Here is a 13,435-nt window from a genome sequence, read left to right as displayed (position 1 = left end):
AATAAGATCCGACGTTTGGCTGTCAAGCCATACTCCCTGGTTGCATACCTAAGTTTGCCCTAACTGCTGCCTATGTACAATTAGTACTAAAAACAAATAGTTACAAAATAAAAATCTCCCCTTGGGATTAAAGAATGGAAAATGAATTAAATAAATACACCTCTTTCATAATAAACTTTATTAAAGGGGATATATTGAGCAAGGTCGCGCCCACTAGACGGGTTCTGGCCAGGAGGATGCATATCGCATACTTGACTGCCGATCGCATACTTGACTGCCGATCCCGACGCAGACACTGGGGAATCTCCGCAGTGCGGGCGCTGGGAGGATTCACAAGTCTGAGGTCATTCAGGACATTGCGGTCAGTATACGGATCGTATAACTGGAAGTTTAGTGTGAAACGTAATGACTATTTATAACCTGGCAAGAAAGAGTGAAGGGCAGCAGTTCCACTGACGAGAGTTGATTTCCATGAGAGTTGTGCTCGACACCACAACTTTTCCAGGTAGGCATGATTGCTTCTCCTGTATTCATGCCTTCTTTGAGGATGATACATGAGGTGCCGTGTCTCCATTTTTTTCCTGTACTGACCATGTAACACGGACATTTGAATTCAGTCTGATTGTACAACTTTTTTTTCAAAAACAAAGCCTCATACAGCTAGGATGAACAGCACAAGTTATCACCACAGACTTCAAAAGATAAAAAATTGTGCAGGTCCTCACAGCCAAAATTGGACCAGTCATCACATAGTTAAATGGGTCTTCTTATTTGGACACCCTTTTTATCAATCAAATTAATCTTTGCTCCTCTTGACTGTGGACCCACAGAATCCTGCTGCGTGGGAACCAGGCCTTGGGAAGCCCATATACATTAGACAAAAACGCAAATGAAATGGTCGATTTTAACCCCAACACACGATCGTCGGCTGCTTCAGTGAAACAAGAGATCATTCGTTATTGTTCAAAACACTGGTCAGGAGTGCTGAATTATTTTTTTGGCTAATGATCTACACTGGCTGCATCATCGGTCAAAAAATCCAAAAATGCAGATTCAGATGGTGATGGGTTTGGGTCCATCGACGAACAATTGCTCATTTGACTTACGAATGATCATTCATCGGCCCATTTTCATCTGTGTATTAGGGCCTTCATATATGGTATTTATGTGGGGAATGAAAAGGCATATCAATGAAAGAATTATACGTCCATGGACAAAATATCTCTTCTTCTGAAGCAACTAAACCACAAAGAAACAATTTATGGCTATGAGGCTGAACCCACACATTGAGGCAGTAAACCACAAGTAAATTGCCCATAATACACACCTGTAAGAAGATACTCATAGATGGCTAAGGAACAAATTGCTGGCTGTACTTGAAAAGTTTTTCTCTTCTGAAAGTTTATCCAAATTTTTATGTATCTACATATTTTTTTACATAGTGAAATATATATGGAAGCTGAAATCTATCTACAGAGAAGATCTCCTGGCTATACAGTGACATGTACAAGTTTTGGCACCCCTGGTCAAAATTACCGTATTTTTCGGACTATAAGACGCACCGGACCATAAGACGTACCTAGGTTTTAGAGGAGGAAAATAGAAAAAAAAAATGAAGCAAAAAATGTTATCACAAAGCACTGTTAAGGGGGAGGGGGTCTGCTGCTGACACTGGTATATGGGTAATGTCCTCCAATTCTGATAATATCCCCCATCCTGGTATATATGCCCCCCCCCTTCCTATTATACGTGGCTCCCATGCCTATCCTGGTATGCATGGCACCCCTCCATCCTGATATGCATGGCACCCCTCATCCCTATCCTGCTATGTATGGCACCTCTATTCCCTATCCTGGTATGCATGGCACCCCTAATCCCTATCCTGGTATGCATGACATCCCTCATCCTTATCCTGGTATACATGGCCCCCTCATCCTTACCCTGGTATACATGGCCCCCTCATCCTTATCCTGGTATGTATGGCCCCCTCATCCGTATACTGGTATGTATGATCCCCCTCATCCTTATCCTGGTATTTATGGCCCTCTCATCCTTATCCTGGTATGTATGCCCCCCTCATCCTTATCCTGGTATGCATGGTCCCCCTAATCCCCATCACGCTGCACATAAAAAAATTAAACACTCCTACTCACCTTTCTTCTCTCCTCCAGCGCTGCGTCCTGTCTGCCCACACTGATCTCGCCATGTGAGCCACACATGGCGTCACTGCCATGCGAAGCTCACAAGGAGAGATCAGCTGCCGAAAGTCACTGCTCCCCACGATGGGACTGTGTGCGCGGGAAGCAGTGACTTCATGCTCCTTAAGAGCTGGCACCCAGTGTATCCGCAGCGCGGCTCCTGCCGGGCGATCACGTGTACCCGTTATTAAAGGGCATGAATATTCACCCCCTCCCCATGCCCACTGTGTGCCGCTATTAAGGAGCATGAATATTCACTGCTCCCCACGCCTATGGGCGCGGGGAGCAGTGAATATTAATTTTCTTTAGCAGTGGGGACAGTGTAGGCTGCAGCAGGCGGCTGCTGCCTCCTGTGCCCCGCTCCTCCGCTGCTACCGCTCCCCCCACATAGTATATATACCCCCCCAACATTCGGACTGTAAGACGCACCCCCATTTTCCTCCAAAATTGCAAAAATTTGGGCACCCTTGGAGATTTGTGTGCTCAGATAACTTTGACTAAGGTTTCAGACTTTACTTAGCCTGTTAGGGTTATGGCATGTTCACTATCAACGTTATCATCGTCAGGAAAGGCGATGCACATTTCCCAATGTATGAGGGGGGATGGGTGCAGACACAGTATGGTGAGTGGGGGGATTGGTGTGGACACAGAATGAAGAGGATGGGTGTGAACGCAGTATGGGGAGCAATGGGGGGGAATGTATGCAGACACAGTATGGGGAGTGTGTGGGTGTATGGATGCAGACACAGTATGGTGAGTGGGGGGATGGGTGCGGACACAGTATGAGTAGCGAGGGGAAAAATGTATGCGGACACAGTATGGGGAGCAAGGGTGATGGGTGAGGAGGCAGTATGGAAAGTGAAGGGTAAATATATGAGGAGACAATAAGGTTAGCAGGGGGGATGTGAGAGAGTATGAGGAGGGAGGGGGAAGCGTGTGAGGGGAACAGTGTGGGGAGACAGCATGGGGAGAGAAAAGTGTGAGTGGACACAGAATAGAGACTGAATAGTGTGGGGGGGTAGCATGAGGGGACCGTGTAAGGACACAGCTAGGAGGGGACAGTATGCTAAGGAGGGGGGAGTGTGATGAGGGGGCACAGTATAGAGACTGGGCCCTATAGGGGGGACACAGTGTGAAGAGGGGGCCCAGTATGGTAAGGAGGGGGCAGTGTGGAGGGCATGTACCATAAAAGGGGTAGTATGTGGGTCATATTTTGTGCAGGTAATATAATAAGGGGACATTTTTAATTCAGGGGCTGAGCATACGGCAGATGTTTTTATTCAGGAACATTATAATAACACTGCTATCTTTAAGGGTGTCATGTGGGGATGTGCTGCAGAAGGCTGTGGAAGATGGAAGTCTGCAGAGACGAGCTGTGGATGTGAAAAGTCATCATGGAGTCTGGACAAGAGGAAGAAAAGAAAGAGAATGACTCCAATCAGATGTGGATGTAAATGTTTTTGTGTTATACTGATTACCGTATTTTTCGGACTTTAAGACACACCGGACCATAAGACACATCCCAAACTTTGGAGAGGAAAATAGGTAAAAAAGATTTTTTATGAGATGGGGGTCCATCTTATAGTCTGAATTTAAGGTATCTTACCTGGGGGGGGGCGGCGGTGGAGCGGGGTCGCAGGAGGCATGGTCCCCGCTGCAGGAAGCCGGCGGTGGCAGAAGTGGTACAATTCTGCGGGCCCTGGGTGAGAGGAGGTGGTATCCCAGCAGTGTGATGATGCGGGCCCTGGGCTGGAAGGAGGGTTGTTGGTGGTGAGGCAGAGCGGAGTACATTGCTTTCCTAGCGGTGGGCTTCAAGAAGATGGGTTGACCAACTTTGTGATGAGTTTGTGGTTATTCTATGTGACTGCAGACTTCAGAATTCTCACAGTGCACACTTTCAGGATTCTCTGGTGCAGGCGATCTGCATACATGTGGACACGTGCCGACTAGACATGCGTAGACTCACTCAATGAAAATGAATTGAGTGAGGCTGGACACGTCTAGTGGGAATGTGGCCAGAAGTATACAAATCGCATACTTGTGCTGACATCACAGTCCACTCTTGCCACCAGCAAGCTGGAATCCTAAAAGTGTGCAGTGCATGAGCTGTGAGAATTCAGAAGCCTACAGTAACCTAGAGTGACTGCAGACTTTCATCTAAAACCTGGACAAGCCCATTAATTATAAAATATGGCTCTGTAGCAGCCAATCCTGACAGCATGTAATATCCTCACTGTCAGGATGCAGCTCTGCTTGCAGGTTCCATCAGTCATCACATGGCCCCTTCACTCATATACGATTTTCATGCTTATGGTCACGTGACAACTCGCTTTTCTTCCTGCTTTTCACTGAACATTGAGAGAATTAGGGAGAGCAGCTAGTCAGCACGTGATTAAGTGTGCAAATCGCATATGTGTTTGGGGGGAAAGGGGCGCCAAACTGAATTCTAGCCCCGGGTGCCAGAAAACTTAGATACACCTCTGGGGTGGATCAATCATGCTTTGGGGTTGGCACGGAGAACATATCGCAGGGAAAAGGAAGAATGGGTTCAATGAAATGTCAACAAATTCTTCATGCAAACATAACACCATCTGTAAAAAAGCTGAAAAGAGGATGGCTTCTACAAATGGATAATGTTCCTAAACACACGTCAAAACCACTATAGACAACCCCAAAAGGCGCAAGCTGAAGGTTTTACAATGGCCCTTACAGTTCCCAGATCTGAACATCATTGAAAATCTGTGGCTAGACCTCAAAATAGCAGTGCATGGAAGACAACTCAGGAATCTCAGAGAACTGGAAGAATTTTCCAAGGTAGAATGGATGAAAATCCCTCAAACAAGAATTGAAAGACTCTTGTCTGGCTACAAAAAGAGTTTACAAGCTGTGATACTTGCAAAAGGGGGTGCTACTAGGTACTAACCATGCAGGGTGGACAAACTTTTGCATCAGCCCATTTTTCTTTTTGTAATTTTTAAAATGTAAAAAATGACAATATATTTTTGGGGGCTAAATACAAAGGAAATGTGTCATCTTTAACTTTAGCCCTTTAAAAGAGATAATTTAATCTTCAACTTGCTTAACTGTTCACAATAACAGTACTTTTGACCAGGGGTGCCCAAACTTTTATATGCCACTGTGTGTCGGATCATTCACTGGACTGGATAAGAGCTTAATGTATTATGCAGCTTGCTGTACGGTGACATGGCTGGGCTGCACAGGTTTGTGCTTTGTCACTGGCAATGCTCCAGTCTTGTCACCACGATGTTAGGATTTCATGTCGTGGCTAAACGACTTTTACCATTAAGCACATTAGTGAGAGTGACAGCCTGAGATATGCTGATTACAATCGGTGTGCTATTGATCTGTGTGTCATAGGTAATCTTTCAAGAGTTAATAAGCACACGTGTTAAAGATCTTGACGAGTTTTACACCCTCTGCTCGTTAGCCATTCATCTTCTTAATATAAAACTCTCTGATTACACAGGATCCCTCAGGAGTAATAGTCGCGTAACTGGCTCCAAATATGATTGGGTTTACTGATTTATACCCATTTAACATTAAAAGAAGTGAGCAGAGCCTTAACTACTAGAAGTTTCGAATGGCTACACGCACAGTATGATACAAATGAGATTGGAGAGCACTTGTCCGATTGTTTTATTTTCGTCCATTTCCTACAAAACCTCCTAGTGACCCAAAAAGGTATTCTACTTCTCAAACACTTTTACTTAGTGCCAACTTCTAATTCAGCCCTATAGGGGTACATTCACATGACCGTATTTTCGGTCTGAGTGCTGTCCTTGAAAATAACTGACCTCACACAGACAGCACTCGGACCAATGTTACTCAATAGGGCTGCTCAGATGACCATTTGCTTTTACACACAGACCAAATTTCCATGTGAAAAAAATTGTAGCATGCACTATTTTCTATTTCGGATGAGACTCCCCTACTCAAGTCTATAGGTGCAAAAATAATGCTATACGGATCAACCTAATGCTTGTGATGAGCGAGTGTGTTCTGTCAACCTTTTCGGCGAGCATGCTCGGGTGCTCGCCGAGTATTTGCGGCGTACTCGAATGTTATGTTTGAGTCACTGTGTGTGCATGATTTGCGACTGTTTGACAGCTTTAATACATGTGAGGAATTTCTAACAAACAGGCATTCCTCACATTTATTAAAGCTATCAAACAGTCGCAAATCATGCACACACAGTGACTCAAACATAACATTCGAGCACACAGAAGATACTCGGAAAACACCCAAGCATGCTTGTAAATCTCGAGTAAAGAGCATGCTCGCTCATCACAACTTGTGACTTTTATACATACATTGTGCCGGAAACTGAATTTGGGCTTGTAAATTTTATTTACTGCTAATGTATAAAAATGGATGCTATATGGATGACAATGCAGGTGAAAAATTGTCAGTTTACTCTGGATGAAAATAAGATGATTGTTTTATACGGTCGTGTAAACTTAGCCTATCAGTGAACTATACTCATGTTCATAAGGGCTCATTCACACTTCACTTTTATGCGTACGAGTGCTATCCATGTTTTTCAAGGACTGCACTTGTACCTATGAGAGTCTATGGGGCTGTTCACATTGCCCTGAAATTTTGAGGACCAAGTGGTCCATGTAAAATCAAGGAGACATGTCTGATTTTGATCTGAGTGATGGATCAAACTCGGCAATGAAAGTCTTTGGGTCCGAGAAAAACATCAGACAGCGCTATGATGCCATCCATTTTTTTCACATATTGATAGATAGTAGAAGGTAGAGAAATTTTATTTTCTTCTCATCCCCTCACCTAGCCAAACCAGATCTCACACTTTGCACTGATGAGGGGCAGCACCCCGAAACACAGGGTCTACAAATTGAGATTGTTTTTTCTTTCATCCCAAGTCATGTGACAAGGCTTGTTAAATAGTCGATATTGACTTTTAGGATTGCTACTTCCAATAGGTGACACCAGAGTTCTATTCCTCTTCCTCTCTGAAGAGGCAATTTGCTTATTTAATTTCCCAGAGGAGCATTGCAAGGCTTAAAAGCCTCCTCACATTGACATGCTAGGCTTGGATCCCAAAAGAAATGATGAAACTCTGACCAAACTGTCATGAAAATCTGGTCAAAAACACAGATGAAACTGTTATAAACCTGAGATTCTGCTTCTGATTTCTGCTTAGGATTCTGAAGCAAATACAAATTAGATTATTCCAATTTTCATCGTACTCTTGGAATCACCAATAGGTGCTATGGTGACAACCTCAAAGTACTTCCAGATGCAGACAAGTCTAAAGGTGGCCATACACCCTGGATGACTGTTGATCAAGCGTACCCCAACTTTGCCCCAAAAGCAGATGTCAGGAGAAAGACGGATTAGGCATGTAGGATTTAATTATGTTTGATCCCTGTCCATGGGAGATAGTCGTCAGAGGTGTCAAGCATAGGCCTATACCCCTCTCCCCATTGAAAGCTTATACTGTAAACTACCAAATGTGTATGGCCACATTGTGGCCAGGCTCTAGATAGCTATAAGTCCACAAACCATGGTTTGTATGATAGAAGATCTGGCTATTCCACCTCTTCCCATGCCCCCGGTTGTACTGATTCACACTTGGATGCCCAGGGTTCTAGAGTAATTCAGTAGAACCAGGGGTCCAGACTGAAATTATTTTTTTCTGTTATGCAAGCTTTCACATCACGGTGGTAAATGCTCCACCATGGAAAAAGACTGCAGCACGTAAGCACGAACTTTGGACTCCAATCTCCTGAATGGGATGGCTTCTGATGCATGTGCAATGATTCCTATAATCCCCATTCAGTTGAATAGGACAGTTGCTGAAATATCTGCAACAAATCTTCTATTTGTGAATATATCCTTAAGATTAAATTACATAATTTTGTGCTTGGAAAGGGTAAATGTCTTCTTGATTTATCTAGTGGTCACAATAACCTCAGATCTGCCTCGGTCTACTATTATTAGGACCTGGTGATTTGACCTTAACCTTTGTACCAGCTATGAAACCAAACTTTTGGCATTTCTTGCAATCATTTCACCCTATCTGCCCTGTGAGGGTCTGATCTTTCAGCGACGAGTGACTTATTTCAAAGACACACTATCTGTCTGACCCCCGCCGCATGACGATACAAAATACAGAGACGTGGAGTGTTGAAAGGTGGCAGGGATCTGATCTGGGTGCCAAGCTTCAATTACAGCCAGTGTCGGGAAGCATTAACCATTTACCTACCAGGTGGCCATTACATTTCGATATATAATTGTAGAATTTCCAAGAGCAACTGGAGATTAACCAAATCATGTGTTCCACTCACAGGAATGATTCCCCATTGCGATTTTCTGCAAGACTTACCTTTTGTATTAGACCTGCACAACCAAAAATAGCGCTTATGTCTGAAAGATTTCACCGTCTGCAAGTGCGCAGAGCTCAGTTCAGACGTGTGAATGAGGTCTCAGTGACAGATGGAAGAGCAGCTTTATCCATGCTGAGAAATGATATTGTCACATTGACCTCTGACCCTTGACAGCTCATCTCTCACCATGATCAACTCCATGGGAGCAAAAGGTGCATTGATTTCCATGTAATACAAGAAAATATTACATTTGCCTAATTGTTACACAGTGACAGCGTAAGGCAAGAAATCAAACGCCTGTTTAATGCAGCTTGCAGCTCGCAGCAGCCAGATCGATGAAGCAGTTTGTCAGAGGCGTTCTCGGAGGAGCTTGCTCCGCCGCTGATCGGACACGAGGCCTCGTTATTTGTATTTATTGGAAATCAGGTGTGCATAGTCAGCAGTACATGTTATCCGAAATCAAAGCGGCCCTGCTCCAGGCTCGGGGAGAAGACACTAGAAGAGGCAGCTTTCACTCAGGTAATTAAAAACCATTTTATTAGAGTAACCTCATGGCCTATAAATGGCCACATCTCGATGACAGCACAAAACAAATGATCCCCCTAACTAAGACTGTTGGATCTTGCCCCCCAATTAGAAGCTGAACTTGGGAGTCTTTCTGCTGGGAGCCCCATCTTGATGGAGGAAGAAAAAGCATTTTAAGGTAACGTCTGACAGCAGTCACAGTCAGTGACAAGTCTTTTTCCAATTCTAAAGGAGGTTCTTCGCTGTAGCTAGTAGAAAATGTCCTACCTGGTAGCCCTAGTAAGGAATACAATTGGTCTAAACTAGATGTTGCCTTTAGGTTAAGTTCCCACCATAGAGTTTTCTCTATGCAAAAAAAAAAACGTATTACAGTTCCAGCAAAATGGATGGGATTTATAGAAATCTCATGCCAACAGCAATTGGGGAAAAAAATACGACCATAAAAAGTCAGTAAAGAAGAAGACCCATAACTTATGGATTACTGGTTTAAAACCCCCCAAAACACTTGCAATCAAAAAAAGACAAAGTAAGCGTTCAGGAAATGACCAAAAAATGCAAAAACTATGCTTTAGGACAAGTGTTTTTTTAATCCTCTTGGAAAACTTATCAGGTTCTCCTGCATGTAATGTATGTCATGTGCACATATCCTTGGGATATAATTTGGCTACAAGTCACATGCAATTTAGGATTTGCAATATTTACAAGAAAAAAAACTCTGACTGTGGGTTGCGCTCATTAATATCTGAGCTGCAATGTCCAATTTGAATCTGCAACCAGATCAACAGGTTGGAATTTTTGTAACGGTGGTGCCACAAGAGCATCACACCGTGTAGGATCAAGACCACAGTAGTAATTACATGTGATGATGCAATGAAACCTTGTGATTGTCATGCTGCGTGGCTAAAGTTATCCTAGCCTTCAATTGAATTTCATCAACCAGACACATTTAAAGGGACTGTTATCACAAAATGACTGTTCAAGCTAAGTCCTGCTGCTCTGGTGCTTCATGGCGAGGCCACTCATTTATATACACCTTCCCACCTGCTTGTTTTTAATGTATCTCCATCCCCCTTTCTTTGATTGACAGCTCTGGCTTCATAGAGGCAGAGAAGGGAGGAGATAGCTGGAAACCAAGCAGGTGGGAAGGTGTATATAAATGATTGGCCCCGCCATGAAGCACCGAACGCCTGTACTTGGTGTGAAGAGTCATTCTGTCCTGACAGAGTCCTTTTAAGAAAGAGAAAATCAGTACAGCTCTACATAGTTGCTAATCACTTATTTTATTTCCATCGCGCCTTAGAAAATAAAGAGCCGGAATCTGAGTTTTGTGTGCCCCTTACTTTTCATACATGTGGCCCACAGGGTCTCGTACTTCAATATTGTCATCAGCTATGACTCAATATTTGCAAATCTAAGAGCACCGCAGTGCCCACCATAAGCAGATGAAGGGTAGATTTACAAGAACCATGTATACGCATGAAATCATGAATTCCGAGGCAGATACTTGGCTTTATGTAATCCTCTATGCCAGTGCAAATATAACCCAAAATATATATGCTACAATCGTAAGTAATACATTATATAAAACATCCATGGTATACAACCACATCCGGAGAACATATTCACAGGGTCGCCAGCAGGCAACATTAACAACAGAGGTTATAGCTTTGCAAAAAAAAAGAGAGAATTGGTGGAACAAAGTCAACTCCGCAGGATTGTCTTGGTGTCAGAACATTGCATCTTTGTCCTCCTTGATCAGAAAGTAGATGGTCACCGGTCCACGGCTGGTGGGTACAGTCTCAGAGACTCGGGCAAACAGCCAGGATCCGAGGCCGTACATCAGTGTGGGGATCCCTGCCGAGCGGACACAGAACCAATCAAAGAGAGTGGAGGATAGAAAGAGGCACAGTCATTACCTTACCATGCACTGCTCTGCATTCTCATCCCATCATCTCACGCTTCCCCATTATTGTGCTAGCAATGAAGGGACAACTTTATTTTATTTATTTATGTTAGAAGCATTCTGCAGCTTTACTAATGAAAGGCAGCCAGAGAGATAATAATGCGATTAATATGAAACCCATAATAACCCGCTAACATAATGGGCTGTTCTAACCAACGGCAGCAAGGGAGATTTTAATAAGCTGCGATAATAAAGCAAAGTAATTAATCCCAGCCATATGGATAAGCAGCCACAGGAAGCCACGCTCCACATATTCTGTTTGAAAAGACAATTGATGGCCTTTATAAAGCTAAATATTTAATAAGCCTTGGGTGGGAGGCAGGATGGAGTGTGTGGGGTGTAATTACAGCATCTCTCCATCACTTACCTAGATTTATGGCTTTTAGCGTGGTAAAGAAGTGGTTGTGAAGATGCAGGTCCTGGGGGGCAGCACGGGAACAGTGATATTTAATGAATGGGAAACAGCCCGTTCGGAGGATATGGTAATTTGTGCCATTCACTTCCCAGTTGAAGTTCGATAAGCCAAACTGGTCATTATTAACTGTGCTGTACTTGACACAAAAAGAAGTCCAGTGTGGCAGGTCCCGCTGCAGAAGGTGCTGGGTCAGAACCTCAGAGGCGTTAGGACGAGGATGTCTGAAGGACACGGCAGGGAAGAGAAGGATGCGGAGCAATGTGTCGTGCGCTTTTTTCCCCAAAAGCATGTCTGCAACACACAAAGCCAAAGTGAATATTCTGAGCATAGACCACCAGCCAAAAATGAAAAATGTGGGAAATATCACAAAGCCTAAGGACAAGCAGCATTCAGCGACATGCACAGGATTCTGTCGTTTTTCGATTTTTGAATACTTTTTCACTTTTATCATTTGTTGGCGAGCCAAAAACAGCAGATGATGATCACTTTATTAAACTGCCACTATAATGGCCTTTTCTTATTTATTCCCTCTGTTGTTATATAGAACCAACATATTCTGCGGTACTGTACAGATATTTGTACCATATTCATCAATCCCTGTCCTCAATGGAGCTGGCAATTTACATGCCCTAAATAAACACACGTTATAGTCAATTTCATAAGAAGTACCCAGAGGACACCCATGCAAACATGGAGGCGACATACAAACTGCATGCAGATGTTGTCCTTGGTCAGATTTGATTAAATCACCCCAGCGCTACAAGGCAATAGTGGGCGTCCGACCTCTGTGGTCCCACTGAAAATAAAAGGAACACATTGTTGGTGTAGCCGTGTCCTATTTGCTGTTGTTTTCTCTGGCCACCCAGATGTGCTCAGAATTGCAGCAGCGCCCCAATCTCAGGATCATTGGGGTCTCACAGGTCAGATCCCACCAATTATAAAAAATATAAAATATCGTAGTGATATGACATCAATACATATTAGTAAATCCATATGACCTCTCCTCCACAGGACATAATAGTACATCATGGGTGCAGGTGTATGAGGCAGACTCTAGAGCTGAACTCACTCGATGGACGGCTGGTACCAACTGTGTTATACAGCCAGCACCTGTCTCTAACAGCACTAAGTGGAATAAGCTCCGATCACTATTGTTTAACGACTTAAATGCCACTGTCAATCTCTGGAGGTGGCATTTCAGTGGCACAAACCTGGTGAGCATTGTTCCAGCGCACTACAACATGATCGCCTGGTGCCAATGGGCTGTTGAAGGCGCCCACTGCCATCTTTATGTTTTTGTGCAACAGGTTAAGTTTCATAGGATATCGTTATTTGTACTTTATACTGCAATACTGTACTGATATATTGTAGTATATAGTGCAAGTGATTAAATGATTGCAAGTTCAAGTTCCCTAGGGGGACTAAAAAATAAAGGGAAAGGTACCGTAATTAAAATTAGGGCTATAGGGTATTACCAAGTACTTAAAAATGCAATCTATCAAAATAAGATAACTAATAATTAAATATAACTATTTAACTTAACACACCACAAAGACGAAAAAAAAAATGAAAAGCCAAAGAATGCAATGGAAAGCAATCAAAATGTCATATGTACTCCAGTATGGTATCAATAAAACTACAGCACACACAAAACAAGCTCTCATACAACTCCGAAGACAGAAAAATTACAAAAGTTACGGGTGTTGGAAAATGACACAAACCAAATTAATTTTTTTTTGTTCAGAATTTTAGGTCAAAATTTTTTAAGCTAATGAAATACTACTAATAAAAAGAAACTATAAAAGTTTGGTATTGCTGTAATCGTACTGACCTGAAGAATCATGTTGCCAGGTAATTTTTACAGCGCAACAAATTCTCATAAAAACGAGGCCCAAACAACAATGGCAGAATTGCGCTTTTTTCACCATTTCAGAATACTTTTCCCTTTTATGGTAAAATG

At 43.1% G+C, this 13,435-nt stretch overlaps 1 protein-coding gene and 1 long non-coding RNA gene across 3 annotated transcripts in view; one reads left to right on the top strand and one right to left on the bottom strand.

Moving 5' to 3' along the window:
- Positions 1–8,922: 8,922 nt before the first annotated feature.
- LOC141166612 (uncharacterized) overlaps positions 8,923–13,435 on the top strand; it is a 104,499-nt gene continuing 99,986 nt past the window's right edge. Inside the window, exons 1-2 of the long non-coding RNA XR_012251331.1 lie at positions 8,923–9,091; positions 9,210–9,275. This is a non-coding gene — a long non-coding RNA (uncharacterized lncRNA). The remainder of the gene's footprint in view (positions 9,092–9,209; positions 9,276–13,435) is intronic.
- CUNH15orf61 (chromosome unknown C15orf61 homolog) overlaps positions 9,143–13,435 on the bottom strand; it is a 29,176-nt gene continuing 24,883 nt past the window's right edge. For both annotated transcript variants that reach the window (XM_073653458.1, XM_073653459.1), the window contains exons 2-3: positions 11,428–11,766; positions 9,143–10,951 (exon numbers count right to left, since the gene is read on the bottom strand). In XM_073653458.1, the coding sequence (XP_073509559.1) occupies positions 10,824–10,951; positions 11,428–11,764 (465 nt within the window). In that variant the 5' untranslated portion in view covers positions 11,765–11,766 and the 3' untranslated portion in view covers positions 9,143–10,823. The remainder of the gene's footprint in view (positions 10,952–11,427; positions 11,767–13,435) is intronic.

Source organism: Phyllobates terribilis, unplaced genomic scaffold (genome assembly GCF_046119375.1).
Source record: "Phyllobates terribilis strain yellow unplaced genomic scaffold, ASM4611937v1 Scaffold_11__3_contigs__length_659146591, whole genome shotgun sequence".
Classification (NCBI taxonomy): domain Eukaryota; kingdom Metazoa; phylum Chordata; class Amphibia; order Anura; family Dendrobatidae; genus Phyllobates; species Phyllobates terribilis.
The sequence above is the reverse complement of the archived record's forward strand: the minus strand, read 5'-3'. Positions and strand labels throughout refer to the sequence as shown.